Genomic DNA, 17,676 nt, shown 5'->3' with positions numbered 1-17,676 from the left:
GACTGCGTTTTGCTAATCGCGTTTTGCTAATCGCGTTTTGCTAATAATTAGGATCTTGCTTCCTTGAATTTTTCCTCGAGTAAAAATGATTATATATACAAACAATTAAAGCCATATAAAAACATTTAAATACCAATGGAAATAATATCATAATTTATCGAACCTGTTTCAAATACACACTTTTTCCACTGGCGTTTGGGCCTGTGATAATCTTCACTAAACCTTCGGTTTTAGAGCAATGTGTGTCATTGGGCGTAAACTGATTTGTGCAGAGTTCCTGCAAAGGATGGCGACCGCCTTTGATCTCTATACACACATCTGAAACTATCTCAGGACGAACATATGTGAACTCCCGAGCTACTTTTGCCATTGTTATCATACTGTAAAGAAGTATAGCTCAAATAGTATCAAATATTACGACGGATTTGTCAGGATCAGGGAATAAAACTCATCGATATTTTAACGATACATCATATAAGTCATTAAAACAATCACAGCAGATTAGTTAATTTAATTTAGATTATCATTTCTCAATTTACTATAATTCTGTAAATAGTATAGAAGAATTTTGTAATGAAATAAAGTAAATATCATTATTGTCAAAACAATTACATCAATGATTTGTTGTATAATAGATTTATAAAACTGTACAAGTCAACTAGTATTTGCTTTACATCACACCTCTAACCGGGCGGTCTGCGTTAAAAGTCAAATATTTTATTCAGTAAAAATATAAATCTAGATAAGCGTTAATTACCAATCAAGTTCTGCACACAGCATGATAGTTTTTTGAACAATATGTTTCCGTACAGATATGTATTTTACTAAATCCGATTTTATCTTTGCCGTAATTGCTAAAATTTCTCTATGGACAGCGCCAAACCTTTCATCCAATACTGCAATAATAAATATTATTATTATTATAACAATAATTATTATTATTTTAGTTTTAACTTCCCGAAGGAGAAGTTTATGTTTTCATCAAAAAATCCGAATCGCTAATTTTATGTTTTCTCGACGTTTCGAGCCATTCTGAATCGAATGAGACCAAATTTGGAAAAAGTATGTGTGTGTGTGTGTGTGTGTGTGTCTGTATGTGTGTGTGTGTGTGTGTGTGAACAGATTTTTTGCCGTAAATCGACGTTTTCTCCAAAACGGTTGGACCGATTTCAATAATTTAAAAGCCATTTGATGTATCTCGATGAGGACTATCGTCTCTGAGTTTTGTGCGGCGATCGGCCGGGCCGTTTCTTTGTGAATTGCAGAAAAGTGAAAAATTTTTCGTCCACGTTTTAGCTCGCAATTCTGAATCGATTCTGAAAATTCAAAAACCGTTCGATAGATATTGGTTGGGAATCGTGCTGATTAGTTTTTGGTAAAGATCGGCCGGGCCGTTTTCTTGTAATAAAGTTTTTAAAAAAAAATTTTTGGCGATTTTTATGATTATTTTTTTGACGAAAGATACCATAGTTTTCTAGGTCATACTAAAATATTACGGCCCTACGACAACTGGTTCAGCTTTAAAAATTCGTCAAAGTTTGCAAAAATCAGTATGGTCTTTTTGGCATTTGTCAAAATTAGACTTTTGATCGACGTTTTCTCAAAAACGCCTGAACCGATTTTAGAAATTTAAAAGCCATTTGATGTATTTCGGTGAGGACTATCGTTTGTCAGTTTTGTGCAACGATCTGCCAAGCCGTTTCTTCGTAATTTGAAAAAAAGTGTTGAACTTTTCGTCCACATTTAAGCTCATCCTACCGAACCGATTTTAAAAAATCAAAAACTGTTCGAAAGATATCATTTGGGAATGATGCTGATTAATTTTAGGTGAAAATCTACCGAGCCGTTTTTTTTTAATCAACTGTTGAAAAAAAGTGTTAAATTTTCGTCCACATTTAAGCTCATCCTACCGAACCGATTTTAAAAAATCAAAAACTGTTCGAAAGATATCATTTGGGAATGATGCTGATTAATTTTAGGTGAAAATCTACCGAGCCGTTTTCTTTTTATTAACTGTTGAAAAAAAGTGTTAAATTTTCGTCCACATTTAAGCTCATCCTACCGAACCGATTTTGAAAAATCAAAAACTGTTCGAAAGATATTAGTTGGGAATGGTACTGATTAATTTTAGGTGAAAATCTACCGAGACGTTTTCTTGTAATTAACTGTTAAAAAAAAAATTAAGCCGTTTTTCATGGAACTTTTTTTGGCGATATACATCATGGTGTTATAGAACTTACTGTAATATTACGGCCTTACAACAAGTAGTTTAATTTTAAAAATTCGTCAAACTTTGCTAAAATTATTATCGTTTTTTTTAAAGTAGGATTGATGAAGTATATTATTTACACATTTTTTTGATGAAGTCGATTATTTACACATATCGGGAAGTTCATGTAATTTGCCTCAAGGCTAAATACCAAACCAACTAGTTTTTTTTAATATTTTGCACAGTGTGTCTATAATTACATTATATTATCTTTTTATCAAAAATGATTTCATACATAATTTTGTATTTGACATAATGTTAAAAGTACTTACGCAGACATCCTTCACTTTTGTAGTAGCGGAAATTATTATTAATAAACTGCAAATGAAATAATATAATTAGAAAAAGATAAAACATAAAAAAAAAATTAAAAAAAGTAACACTTACTTTAAATTGTAAATTATATTGTTCCAAATTGTCAAGTTGTGGACTTATTCCTGGAATATGAGGTATTGTTAAGAAATACCCAATTTCAGGAAGACACGCGATATTGCAACTGGTTATAAAGTCTGGTAACAATTCTACCTCAATTCTAGCCGCTTCATCTATTACTGACTTTTGTCCTGCTAAATAAAGAAGACCTAAAACATGTAATTAGTATAATAGTTAAATTTGTAAGCAATAGGGAAAATTTATCAAATATTATAACTCACGCTCATCAAGTTGCTCACAAATTCCAGTCTTGACACTAAACACTTTCTTATTTATGGTTTCTTCTAGATCTAACGTACGATTTAACACCATTGTAACCTATGGAATAATATCAATCGATTGACGGCTTAAAATGGAAACTAAAATAATTAATAATAAGTAATTGAATTACCTCATGTACCATTGGGTTTTCAATCATTTCATTAGATATTGCCCTAATGATTGGAGGACAATCCTCGTTTTGAGCCTGTTCGTTACAAATTTCGCAAATCACTGCTGCAGATCGCATTGTCTTAAAATAAAAAAAATTATAAATATTTTTTTAAGAAAAATAAAATTGTGTATATATTTATACATATTTTTATAAAAGAATAAAATTTATATTGAACTCACATTATATAGCGTTCTCCATTCAGTGTATGAAGCCTTATCTAATTCGATTCTTGTCATAATTATCTAATTAATAAAATCTTCTGAATATTATTATATATACAGCATTTTAAATATAATATTTTATAATTACTCACTGATATATTGTAAATAGATGTAATGCACTTAATTAAAGAATTAATAATTGCGGTATTTCGTGGATTTAAACACCATGTTATATTGTCTAAGCGAGCTTCAAGAACTTCTTTTACTCTGGATGGTTGTTGTAATAAACATCTAAAAATATAATTTGATTTTTTATAAAAAAAACATACTTTTATAATAAAAAAAATATGTTATATTATATTTAGTTTGTATAAAATATAATGTATTGATAAAATAATTTAACAAGTGTGCCCGCAATTACATAGAACATGACATTAATTCATGAACATCTAATTAATTCTTCTTCAAATTAACACATTTCTTTTATGATTTGAATCTTTTAGTAAAAATAAGTATTAGATTCAATTACAAAAATCATACAAGTAGTTTAATATTGAGATAATAATAAAATGTCTAAAAACTAATTTTAATTTTTATTATAATTATACAAATTCAACTAAACAACAAGTTTTGTATAAAGATATAATTGTTTATTTATTGCCAAAATTTATCAAAAGTTCGAAAATTTATGAGTTAATTTAAAATAGGACTTCTAGTTGGTTCTAAAACCTAAATTTGTTGACAGCGTATGTTAAAATCTGTATAAATGAAAATTTGGAGTGCATTTGTAAAATGTTCATCTTTGGTAAGCAATTTGTTTTTGTCAATCAAAACTTTAAGTATGGTAAGCAAATAAACTTGTTTATGTATTTTTTTCGTTTAAACCAGAAATAAGAGTTGTTATCATTGTCAATACCAACTAAAAGCATGTTTTATGAATCATTCAAATGGATTAATCCGTGATATAGAAAAAAAGTTTTAACTAAACATATACACATGCACACTACATTAATTGGCAAGCGAATATACTTAATATCATCTGTGTTAAAACTTTTCGCACAAAATGTAAACAACTGATATTGGTCTCACTGCTAACTTTTTGATAAATATTACCTCATTCTCTTAGAACCTATAGTTGATTTGCATTGATTGAAGATAGCAAAAATGCTTAGACCTTCTCTAGCTGTGCCACGGACTCCAAACTGATTTTTGGCTGGATGCGGCGTCTCGTGAAATATTTTTAAGCCTTGAAGCGTGTCATTGTCAACCAGCAATTGATCTTCTCTTTCAAAAATAAGACATATATAGTACATTAAGTTACAATATGAAATATAGTATAATTTATTTATGAATTTATTTAAAACACGGAATTGCTTTAGAGATTTAGTTCGAAATACTCATAGTTCTAACATTAACAAACTAACATTTTGATGAAACTCATTTAAAATGACTTATACTCCTTTATGAAAAATATGTTCACTTACAATGTGATAATTTTAAGGCTACTGTAGCCTGCCCTTATTTGCCTATAGTGTGTTTCTGCATAAGAAACAAGAACTCCCAAAGATATCATAGCTTGTTCCGAATGATGTGGAACGCACGCCTCCAAATAGGCGCGACGTTCGGGCTGAGACAAATCCGCCGGGCAACAATCTAGCTCTATGTTCATCACATTAGCTGTGCAAGCTTGAAGATCTAATAACAAAAAAATTATAAGCAATATTTTAAAATGTTTCTTAGTATTTTTAAAATTTATTTATACTTATTCAATTAACTTAACCATTGCTACGTGGCATTGCGCAACGACAGACTGCGCAACGACAGACTGCCATAATGTGATCAAATTTTAATTAATAAAACCAATATTTTGAAAATTAACTTTGCATTACGTTTCAATAATTTTGAAGCTTAAGAATTAAAAAAAATTAAGCATTTAAAATTTTAAAATGTGATGTATAAATTATACTGACAATGAGTTAACCATGTACAGTTTTCAATTTCTTTGCATTACAGGCCAACAAAGAAAATGGTGCAAACGATTTTAAAGCTGTTTTAAGTATATTTGGGACGCTGATTTCAAAAATTGATTTTTTTCTATGAGCTTTAGTTTTCAAGATATGATATATAAGGAATGAAAGTACAAAATAGTAATACAATTCAGAATTTTATTTTAATGAGATATGCCCACTCGTACATACAAACTTACAAGACCCAATCGGCCTTAGTTGGGACATTAGTTGACACTGTGAAAAGTTCTTTTCCGTGACGACCTAGAATGGACCTGGTTTCGGCAACTTTTTTCTAAGTTCCAAACTAGAGCTGTGACGCAAATTCGAAATCAGCGCAAAAAATACTATAAGAATCAGCTCTAACATTTGATGCACCAAACAAAAAAAAATTTGCACATTTTCTTAAAAATTTTGAACAGCAATCAGAATTTAATAGTTCTAAAAGCTGTTGTGCTAATTTGGATTTAATATTAGTCTGTTTAACATATGGCAACCCAATCAGTTGTCACATCTCTATACGATATATTAGTATTACAATTTCTGTAATAGGGCGAATATTTTCATTGGTGCAGCAATGCCGGGTGACGGCTATTTTCACTTGCAAACATATTGCTACAAGAAGATAAAAAATTAATTATTCTTACTGCATTCTCGTGATCTTAGCAACTGAAGCAGACAAGTATGTTGAACATCAGATGATGACAAATTGCTGCTAGGTTCGCTAAACGTTAAAGTTTTTAGGGTTTGAATAAAAGGTTGTGGTAAATTGAAGCCCGATAATACTGTCATAGGTCGCACCTGCAAACAAGTAAATAATAAAATAAGAATGATATAGATAAACTTTTCATCATCCTGCAAAAAATTGAAATGTATTAATTTTAAGTTGTAAAGTATATAATAAAACTAAACATATAAGATGTTTGATATTTGATCACCTGATAATATAAACATTGCAAATAACGAAACTCAGGACTGTAGTCCACAGTATCCTGCATTGTAAACAACTCTCTAGTTGTGAGGTTCAAATAAGCTGCGCCTAACTTTCCACTTTTCCAGAACACCGACAGTACGATCTGAGTATAATGATATAGATGATTCGTAAAAAGCTAAAACTCCTTGTATCTCAAGTTACTGAACCAGAATTTTAGGTAAAATAAATTGGATTATGAAAAATTTAAAGAAAATAATATCTCTTCAATAACGTAAGATGTAGCTGAAGTTTCTCCAACAAGTATGAGAGATATTTAGTATTGAGTCAACTATTAGACTGTTCTTTATCAATAAAAAAAAAATAGATAATATATATTGTTTAGTCGGTTCATCTAAAAAGCTTTATATCTATCTCTAAATTTAAATTATAGACAATAATAACAATTCAAAAAAATATAAAAAAATATATTAAAATTGTGAGTAATTAGTATTTTAATTTAATAGTTACCTCATCATCTGTACTAAGATTTTCTTCCCGCTGATCTGCGTTAGATTGTACAGTTTCTGGTCCCCTACTAAATAAACAAAAAAATATATGAAACCAAAAATTAAATTATCAATATTTTTCAATTATAAGTATTTAATAAAATACACTGTATATTAAATATTGAATTTTAAACTTATTTCATGAAAAAGGAGTATTAACATACCTTATAGTTGTTGAACTGCGTTTGGTGAAATTGAACTCATCAATATCTGGTAAGACCGACCTTTTTGTAGGTTTTAATTTTGGTGTACCCAATTGAGATGATTTTGATGTTGGTTGACTAATAAGGATACAATATATAAATGAAACAATAGTCAAAAATAAATGCATATATAAGTATATGCATTATATTCTTATTGGGAAACAATCAACATGGCATGGAACGCTGCGATTTATGTATTAGTTGAATTTATAATAATTAAAAATCTTAATTTTATGCTAATAGAATGTAACTAATAATTTTCATAAAACTTGTGAAAGTAAGAATCTTTAAATATGGTAAATAAATAGAAATAAAATAGATAGTTTTCAGTAAAAAAATAACCAGGCCCGATGCTGTGAAGTCATCGATGAGCCATCCAAAATAAAAATTTGGTGGAATATGTGTAACATTTTTAGAAATAATTTAAAGCTTTTGTAAATTCAAGTAAAAATCAAACCTGGATCTTATGTCGAACGTTTTTTCGTGGACTACACGTGCTGGCAGTGGCTGACTGCAGTGTTCTTGAGTACTATCACAGTTTTTCACACTGCTTTCGCTGTAATTTTATTTATAACAATATTTAAAGATATACACATATAAATATGAATATGAAAATTATAATCTGTCAATTTATTGAAGACATTTAATAATAATAGTAAATATCTTCACATTTACAACACCTGCCTCCACAAAAAACTGAACATTCCAACTGTTGCGGAATATATAAAAATAAGAAGCATATCTCACATCAACAAATTACAATAGCATACAAATCAAATCATCAAAATACTGGCCAGTCTAACAAGATGACTAAAAAAGAAATGGCCCAATGGTCTACCACATTATTGAATAAATAAATCTTTTCAAACACACGAACAAACAATATACTTCAAAACTATGATAAATGTAGTAGTAGTCGGAGGGGTCTAAAAATTTAGTGGCGATTTATTAAAGTTATAATAAATGTGTTTTTTAAATATTAGTAGAATTAGAGCAACTTTGTTTTTTATCCCAAAAATTTGTCAAAAAAAGAAAGAAAAAATGAATGGATATAAGACAGTAAACTAATTACTTTTTACTTATTTTCTTTATGTTCTTTTCATTTAATAAAAATTTGCGCCATGAACTATTGTTGTCATTAACCCTTTAACTTACAAATTACATTCAAAAATGTAGGGAAAAAATTGTTCGTGACTACTTTCCCACACAGTGAACAGTTTATCACAAAAATAAAAATAATGTTGTGTTTTATAGTTTCGTATAAATAAATAATTTTTAATGCTTGCGATTACCATACCGGGCCATGCCCGTAATGCGCAGGGCCGTGTCTGGCCAGCGTGCAGTGCGTGCACCGCACGCAGGCGGCCGAATAAAAAAAGATCAATTTTAAAGGCGGCCGTAATAAAAAACGGTCGTATTAAAAGTCCACTGAATTAAAAGGCGGCCAAGTTAATATACCTCTGGATTAAAAGGCGGCCAAACTTAAAGTCCGCTGAATTAATTTGCGGCATTGTTGAAAGTCCGCAAAGTTTAAAAACGACCTTATTATTGGTAATTATTAATGTGCAAAACTATCGCAGATTATTCAATTTTGTACAAATTTTCTAAACAAGTTAGTTATTTTTTTACAAATCGTTTAGAAATTACATATTATTGAACAAGAAACAAATTTGTAGTATGTTCATTAAAAAGAGGATCCAAAAACGCCAGAAAAATGTTAATCAACAACTGAGGAACGACTCGACCGATCACTGACAAAAACTAATCAGCACGATTCTCAAATTCTCAAATAGTACCTTCGTGAATTGAATTTTTAAAATCGATTCACGAATTTTGGCTATAACGTGGACCAAAACTTTGACACTTTTTTGATAATTCTAAAGAAACGGACACGCCGATTGTGAGGCAAAACTAACCAGCACGAGTACTTATCGAATTTCATCCATTTTTCAAATAGAATTGCGTATTTTTAAGAAAACGTCGACTAACTTTTTCTAACTTTGATAGTATTTTTGAAATTAAAACAACTCGTAGAGTAAAAATATTTAGTTATATTCGAGACCACTATCGCCTTAATAAAGTTAAATAAATATTAAATATCATCGTGAAAAAAAATTAACAAGTACATACAAAACAACGACCCGACCGATCTCTCAAAACTAATCAGCACGATTTCCAAATGATATATTTCGAACAGTTTCTGAATTTTTAAAATCGATGCAGGATTTTTAGTTAAAACGTGTACAAAATTTTCCGTTGATTAAAAATGGCTTGGCCGATTGTTGCACAAAACTGACAGACGCTAGTCTTTACCTAGTCACATCAAATCACTCTAATTTTTGAAATCGATTTAACCGTTTTTGAGAAAACATTGGTGAAAGTCAAAAACCGGCTCATATGCACACTTTTTTATCAAATTTTGTCTCAAACGATTTAGAATGACTTGAAATGTCGAAAAAACATAAAAATTACAAACCGATTTTTTCGTGAGAACATAATTGATATTTTGCTATTATGTCTTCAAGGGCGGTGCCATACATATGCTTGCACGCAGGCGGCCACATACCCAGGCACGGCCCTTTAAGGGGGTATTCTACTGTAGAAGCATGAATTTTGCCCGGTTTTTGAAGCGCTTTATAAAGGAAACAAATAATACTTTTACTATCGATTTTTTTATCATTTGTTTATTGATATTTTATTATTACATAAAAAAAATTATTAAAGAAAAAAAATTAGAATTCACAAAGTTATGAGCAGTCAAAGTGGGGGCTCAAAAAAAAAAAGAGGGTGTCCTGGCGTGCATGATTCCAACTCTCCTGGTGATCCAAAACATAAAAAATAGATGGATTCTTAATTATTATAGATGCCGCTATCGTATGAACCTTGGATAAGTTAAAAAAAAATTTTGTTTGAATGGCAGCAGTTTTTGAAAAAAAAAATTTTTTTCATGTTTTTTTTTTTAACAATTCCGAATTTTTTAAAAATACTAAATGAAAAGTTATAGTTTTGGGATTCATGCGATAAGGTCCATGCGATAAAGCGATATATAGAGAAGATCCTCTCCAAATTTGAAGTAAATCGGTTCATTAGAACTCGAGATATCCTTACCGCCAGCTCGAAAAAAGTAGTTCCGAGAAAAACGCGTTCAAAGTTTTGAGACAAGTCGGACCCGAACCGAGGCCACGTCACTAAAACGGATATAACTCAGGAAATAATAGTAATTTTAAAAAATCCTTTCAATGACATATTTTTGAATAACTAAACTTTGAAAATATGAAAAAAAAATCGATTTTTTTAAAATTCTACAGTAGAATACCCCCTTAATGCAAAATATTTGTTTCTAGTCTGATTATCGTTCGCGGGATATGCCCGTAATATTTACGTTTGGCCTAGCAATCGTACGCGGGCTGTGCTTCTCATTGTAAATTGAGGGGTTAAAAGATTTTATTATAATTTGTAATCATTGCAACAAAAAATCATTGTTCTTATTTCTTTTCGACTGCAATCAGAGAAGTATTCAGCATATTACAAGAATTATAAACAGACATTTAACTTTATTGGCATTATGTCTTCACTTACACAGGTATTTTATTTAAACGGTGATTTAAACGATGCATCTGTCAAAAGCGAATTTCTAAATATAACAGAATTTCTTAAATATAAATTTAATACATGGTGTGAAGATATTAGTAATATAGTAATAAACAATGATGTAATGTAAATAGTAATATAGTATTAAATATAAATGTAATTTGATATTGCGGAAGTTTATATATATATATATATATATATATATATATATATATATTGTTCGTATAAAATTATTTGACATTAGCTAATAAAATAAAGAAGTCAGATTTCACCTCTGCTCCACAGTACCTAGGTTTTAAATCTTATGTAATTTACATGACAAAACGCGTTTACAAATTACAAAATTTATAGTATCACTGATTTCTCAATATAATAGAAGAAATGAAAAAAAATTATTATTTAATAAAATTAACCAAACCTGATTTTTTCATCACTAGATTTGTCGGATGATTTAACTGGTAATGTTTCACTAATACTCTTTTCAATAGTGTCACATAGTTTTGCTACACCATCAATGTCAAAATTAGCATCGACGAAATTTATTACTTTGTCACAGCTCCAGGTACCATTTTCGTCAGAACTTATATTCATACGATTATGAGGATTTAATTCACAATTATTTGGTCTACATCTAGCTAAGCTATCATTGTCACTCGAATCTATTATGGATGATGAACTTATATCATACACTTGGTCCATTATTTAGAAAATTGTCAACTGACGGATGAAAAGAAAATTTTAGTTGACCATCTTGATGCAGGACGATAACCTGGAGGAATGAAATAATAAGAATTCTTGAAAGACTATTTTGAAGTTGGCGCATATTAATGCGTACGAATTTCCGCTGGCTGGTCACATAGTCGTTAGTCACAGAAATAAGATATATATTTTTTCAAATTTATACAATATGTTTTTGGTTTAAATATTAATCATACATCGCATTCTAGACAGTGCATAATCGCAAAATTGCGCAAAATGTAGCTCCGCCTATATTGACCAACCTTAACTGAAGAACTCGCACTCGTGACGCACTTCACATGTGTTTTTATTATTGTCAAAAAGCTGTCAAATTCGTTATCATTCGTTTTTGGCAGTGCATTACTTGGTGGATTATTTATTTTTCTCAATTAGATTTCTATTTCTTATATTTGAATTGTGAAGATAGATCTTAAACAATTGAATGTAAAAAAAGTTGGTTCAACAACACAATCTGCTCTTCGTGATCATTACACTAGTTTTTCAAATATGAAATATCAAGAATTATCGAGTGAGTAATAAATACTTTAAAGGTAAGTGTGTGTGTTTTTTTAAATGTAGTATTCTCAGATGACCATACACATGCATGCCTATTTTATACATTTTAGCTCAAGTATTTGTAGATCTTTAGGTGTATATAGTAAATTATTTCTAACTAAATAACTTAAAAGTTATTAAATGAATTAATTGATCATAGAAATAATAATAAAATAAAAAAAGATCAAAAAGTTTGCTCCATCTGCTGCCTAAACAATATAATAATCTGCTGTTCATGATCAATATACTACATTTCAAATATACAATACCAACGATGATCAAGTGTGTATTAAATATTTTACAGGTAAAATATGCATACCTATTATATGAGTTGTCACTATTTCAATATTACTGAAAATTCTGCAGACATAACATTTTTGCACAACTATTTGTAGAACATTAGGATGTAGTAAATTATTTCTAACTAAGTAATTTTAAAGTTACTGAATGAACCTAAGTATTATAGATGATACGTATATTGAGGCATTACTAAAGTCAAAGAAAGTTCAAATATTAAGAATAGAACAATAACTATTCAAATTATAATTGAGTGGTAACAATTCGTTGAAACACTAGAATACTTTAAATTGCAAATCATGAAAAGTTTAAGTATAATAATGACATTCAATCAGAATAGTAATATATTCAATTATAAGATTGCTGCAATTTTTCTATCTGGAATGATATAACTATTTCTGCAGATAGTTAAAAATAGATTTTAATATAATGCACAAAATGAGGATTTCGAGAAGATGGAATATTACCAACAACTTGCGGGTGAATAAGTTGCTGAGTACTTGGTGAATCCCCTCTACTTCTATATTCTAATCTATTTTTAAAAATAGATTTTAATATAATGCACAAAATAATTAAAAGCACTTTATTTTTAATCTTATAATAGAAGAAATGATACAAACTAGTGATCAATATTTTCAAATATACAAATAATAAAATAATTATGCTCAATAAATATTATAACGAAGAATGTAACAATTTTACTGATGAGACTATGGTATGCTTTTATGTTATGATATATCAATGTGTTGAGTTACACGCATTTTGCACAGTATTTTGTATACGGACTTGATATTTTGAGTAAATATGATAACATTGCATATAAAATATGTTAATTAAAATATATGAAGACTTTGTTTGTTAATTATCCGTTTATTATAAATATGTACTAGATTCATTTTGTTTTTTTTTTTTGTTCTATAGGAATTTACAATTTTCCATTGTTAAAGTACTTTAATTTAATTTAAATCCGTTATTAAGTTCAAGTTTAAATTTAATTATGTAATGATCAACATGAATTGTCTCTGCATCTTACGATATGTATTTTGCACTACCATGATGATTGTTAAATGTTGATAGCTGTGCCCGAAGGTTTGGTTTGGTTGTTTTAACAACATTCTTGATTGACGATTTACTTATAATTTTTGTTTGAATTTAGCAAACATTTAAAAGTAATAGTATATTGTGATTATTATACATAAGATATATTTATTAAAATAATATTTTTTTACAATTTCCCATAACCATTTGTATAACATTTGGTTCGATCATTGACTGATAATATATATGACAAAATATATGTACAAGTATAATTGCACTGATAAATGTTTTAAATAATAGTTATATATTAGTTATATTGCTATTTTGTAATTATTTTTATACAGATTATGGTAAATTATTTGCAGGCACTTCTTATATATACAATTAGTTTGATAAATACTATGTTATCATTACAATATGTTTCTAACAAACTAAAATTTAATTTATAATAATATGACTATCTAAATATGTTATATTTTCATATTGTTTTGGTCTAAATTCTAAATTCATAATATTTCATGATGCATAAGCATCCAATTCTTTTTGTTACACACACACAGATATATATATATATATATATATATATATATATATATAATTGATCTGTATTATAGTGCCTATGTCTGTATAAATAACATATTATTAACTACGTTGATATACTAGACATACAGATTTAAGGACGAAGTGTGTGACTTTGACCAAAATCTGTGATACCAGAAAGAAGCAAACTAGGCCTCTTTTTGAACATGGGCACTATTATATCATCATTCATATATCTATCTTGGTTACTATTGCAACTCACTCGACGGGTTACAGCATTACGGCTCTTTACATTCCTACATCCAGTTGATGCTCCATCTGAATTAGTGTATGAGCCATCGTTTCTAGAAATATCTGGACTTGCGGACCTATTATGATAATTACATATTTATAATTTATAATAATAAACATTTATAATAACCAAATTATAACCAACAAAAGCACATGCATAACATGCACAAGATAATTGATACAATTTATTACATGTGTGTAAGTGATGTTAGACATGTTTATTCCATGTATGTATATATATATATATATATATATATATATATATATATAAGTGAATTATTCAAAATACCCACATTGATCGCATGCATTTGTATAATTTGTTTTTTTTATTGAGTTAAACATTTATAACCATTTGCTTTCGATATGTTGTATATAAGTGCATGAAAGTTGAACTGAAAGTGAAGAAGAAATGCAGAAAAGCACAAATTATAAATTTCAATTACAATAACTGCAGGTAATTCATATGCTCACTCTTATTATAGTAGTTCAAAGCACTTGCGTGGACAGTGACTACACTTTTTATATATACCATAATCTTGTTACAATGGGTTTCTATAACTATTATGCTGCTCCCACAATTAGTGAGCATATTTATTTTAGTTCTTTAGTATTTCTGTTAATATATAAATAAATTGTTTGGAACTTTGCGAGAAAAATGTGACTTATGAATTTCTCAGTTTATTCATTTTTTTTATAAAAAATGAAATTTGCACCTTTTGCAGCTTTTACCAAATATTATGTTATATGTATTTATATTAATTATATTATAAAGTAAAATAAAAAAAAATTCTCCAAGTATGTTTTACATCATTATTATTTTTACCGAAATGCATATCATGAAATTTTAATTCAAACACTGAATTTTCCTTGAATTCACAGGACATTTAAACACAGTACGCATCATTGATAAATTATGCAAAATGTAATTATTCTCATTCCATATAAATACAGTCAGACTATTTGATTCCATATCTTCCTCGATATTTTTGAGATTGCATAACATTAGCACATCAATAAATTTGTGATTTCAATTTGTTTAATATGATTGCATTCTCTAGTAATAGTAATATTATAAGTTAAAAATTAATTTCATTGCAAGTGAAGTAAGTTTAACAAACACTAATTGAAGGTGCCATATCACACTTGTGAATAACAACAAAAAGTGCTGCCTGGTACATTCCATATCCAAAACCACATTGATGGCAATCTGCACAATGCAAATATAAGAAATAAATATATCACCCACCTATGTAAATATAAAATGGTCGACTTTTCTTCTACTGGATCTTAATAATAATTCAATATGATGACTAGATTAATAATAATTATAAGCTAATCCACACCAGCTTTTAGAAAAACCTGCACAAAGCATTTGTTTAAATAAATTTTAACTCATGGTAACTAAAATTAAATAAATTGATTATTATTAGATAAATATAATATGTAAATATACTGTCGCAGTGTTACAACCACTAAAGGAATACAGATTTATAATTATTCTTGTTACTGTAATTATTAATATCATGCATTATATATACCAAATGTTATTCAAAGTTCTAATGAGACTGTAAATAAACTAAATATACTTCAAAATAACTGATAACTACTACGGAATAATATTATTAGTGAAGATGATTTAAAGACATAGATAACAACTTGCTGAAAGTATTGCATCTCAGGTTTTATTGGATCTCATAGTATGTTTGTAAAAGTAATGATTATTAATGCCAGTTGGTGATAATAATAAATGGTAAAATATTGTGTATAATAATAATACGCAAGTATATGACACTGTGTTATTATCACAAGATTGGGTTAAAATTTGTCATCATTTTATGAAATTTAATTTAAAAAAAATATAAATAAGATTATTGGTGCATTCAGCAGTGTCATTTATCACTTTCTTATTATGAAAATTTATTAGCCAACTAAATCCTGTATAAATGTTTCGATACTCATAACTAATCATGAAATGTGTAATAAGTTTTAAGTGAATTTGGGTTGAAATAGGACGTTATAGAGTTATTAAAGTAATATTATACTTTATGAGAACATGGTTGTATAAAAGGTAAGTGCTATTATAAAGTCTTTGGTGATGGCAATATTAATTTACCTCGATCTATGCTGTTGCCTTGCAGTTACTGATGGCATAGATCGTTCAGAGTCAGAGCTGCCCACTGATCTACCGCGAGCGAATTCTTTGCGGTAGTTGTCTGATAAAGGGGTTGTAGGAATATCATTATGGTATATCTACAAATTCCAAGTAATACATTTTTATTTAATTTAAAATTACCAGGAACAATCAAAATTAAAACAATTTTTTTCATATAATTCATAACTAAGTAATTGAATTATTTGATTACAAAATGAAATTGAATATATGTTTTACCTGAGGATTTCGAGAAGATGGAATATTACCAACAACTTGCGGGTGAATAAGTTGCTGAGTACTTGGTGAATCCCCTCTACTTCTATATTCTAAGTATTCTCTGCGAGGCTGACGAAATTCTGAAAGAATCTGTAAAAAGACAAAAAAATAACAATATTGGTTTTTAAATAAAATAATAAGCTACATTATTGGACAAAAGTCGAAATAAATTTATCTACAACATCTTTAAATTAATTACCTCTGTAGTTGGCATTCTTTCCCTTCCTCGCCTTTGGCTTGATCTCTGTTCAACAAGTTTTGAAATGTAAGGTGACTGATGGTCATATCCAGTTTTTTCCCGGTATTTCCTCCCATATTCTTTACCAGAATCATGGTCAATGTTTTTGTAATGTCTTGAATGATCATCGTATTTATTATTGACTTTGTTTTCCTTTTCATATTTAAAGGAACTCTTTTCAGAATCGCCATTGTATTTGGAATATTTAATATCCTTTCGATCATTATATTGTGTATTGAGATTGTTAGCAATGTATTTCGAATTTTGAGATTGATTATGATACATTTGTGATGTCTTTGAAAAATGTTCTCTTGAAGAGTTTTGTGGTGATGGTGCTGGAGAAGAAACTGCCCCATCTGGTTCTGCCCTCGTCTAAAATAGAATTTAAATTTTTATTATAAATGACATTTATGCAACTTAAACATAATCAAGTAACATTTAAAAAAAAAATATTAAAATAGAGTTATTAGTCTCAAAAATTTATAAAATTTCTTACTGGACTAGAAGTGGCTGATACACTATTTGATTCTTTGTCTCCCAAATTGTACATTCTTAATTGCTGACGGATTGAAGCCTTTTCCCGCGCTCGTTTCTTTTGAAATTCTTCTTCAACTCTACAAATATAAATAAGATTGTTATTGTAATCTAAATAAAAATAATATTAAATTGTAAGGAATATTATTGGAAATGTGTTATTAGTAAAACTTATTTATAGAAGCATTTAATCGGTTATTTCACTTAATTCGACACTAATTATGTTTTTGGTAAGTTTCTTAAAAATTAAATGAAATGAGAAAATTCGCAATACAGATGGAAAAAACAGCTACAATCAAAAATAATCTCATCAAATTCTACATTTTTCGGTAAACCAAAAGTTAAATCGACGTTCAACCATGTAGCAACACAGTATGATCCTTCTTGAAAATAAAAATTTCCAATTATTTATCTGTAGAATACCACCATGAACTAATAAGTAG

General features: G+C 28.6%; 2 protein-coding genes across 2 annotated transcripts in view; both read right to left on the bottom strand.

Annotated features, from left to right (window-relative positions):
* The window catches only part of LOC113377888 (mutS protein homolog 5-like), a 32,288-nt gene extending 21,015 nt beyond the window's left edge, over positions 1-11,273 (bottom strand). The window contains exons 1-16 of the mRNA XM_026618335.1: positions 10,993-11,273; positions 7,441-7,539; positions 6,945-7,061; positions 6,743-6,809; positions 6,240-6,377; positions 5,949-6,102; positions 4,780-4,990; positions 4,409-4,579; positions 3,448-3,586; positions 3,314-3,376; positions 3,093-3,212; positions 2,923-3,019; positions 2,657-2,850; positions 2,542-2,587; positions 758-896; positions 164-380 (exon numbers count right to left, since the gene is read on the bottom strand). Of these exons, the coding sequence (XP_026474120.1) occupies positions 164-380; positions 758-896; positions 2,542-2,587; positions 2,657-2,850; positions 2,923-3,019; positions 3,093-3,212; positions 3,314-3,376; positions 3,448-3,586; positions 4,409-4,579; positions 4,780-4,990; positions 5,949-6,102; positions 6,240-6,377; positions 6,743-6,809; positions 6,945-7,061; positions 7,441-7,539; positions 10,993-11,273 (2,253 nt within the window). The remainder of the gene's footprint in view (positions 1-163; positions 381-757; positions 897-2,541; positions 2,588-2,656; positions 2,851-2,922; positions 3,020-3,092; positions 3,213-3,313; positions 3,377-3,447; positions 3,587-4,408; positions 4,580-4,779; positions 4,991-5,948; positions 6,103-6,239; positions 6,378-6,742; positions 6,810-6,944; positions 7,062-7,440; positions 7,540-10,992) is intronic.
* A 2,602-nt stretch (positions 11,274-13,875) lies between these two features.
* LOC113375012 overlaps positions 13,876-17,676 on the bottom strand; it is a 245,346-nt gene continuing 241,545 nt past the window's right edge. The window contains exons 14-18 of the mRNA XM_026614966.1: positions 17,196-17,313; positions 16,661-17,071; positions 16,423-16,551; positions 16,147-16,283; positions 13,876-14,110 (exon numbers count right to left, since the gene is read on the bottom strand). Of these exons, the coding sequence (XP_026470751.1) occupies positions 13,876-14,110; positions 16,147-16,283; positions 16,423-16,551; positions 16,661-17,071; positions 17,196-17,313 (1,030 nt within the window). The remainder of the gene's footprint in view (positions 14,111-16,146; positions 16,284-16,422; positions 16,552-16,660; positions 17,072-17,195; positions 17,314-17,676) is intronic.

The sequence above is a fragment of the Ctenocephalides felis genome, unplaced genomic scaffold (genome assembly GCF_003426905.1).
Source record: "Ctenocephalides felis isolate EL2017-DRISC unplaced genomic scaffold, ASM342690v1 CF-g0.4_SCAFFOLD_01886, whole genome shotgun sequence".
Classification (NCBI taxonomy): domain Eukaryota; kingdom Metazoa; phylum Arthropoda; class Insecta; order Siphonaptera; family Pulicidae; genus Ctenocephalides; species Ctenocephalides felis.
The sequence above is the reverse complement of the archived record's forward strand: the minus strand, read 5'-3'. Positions and strand labels throughout refer to the sequence as shown.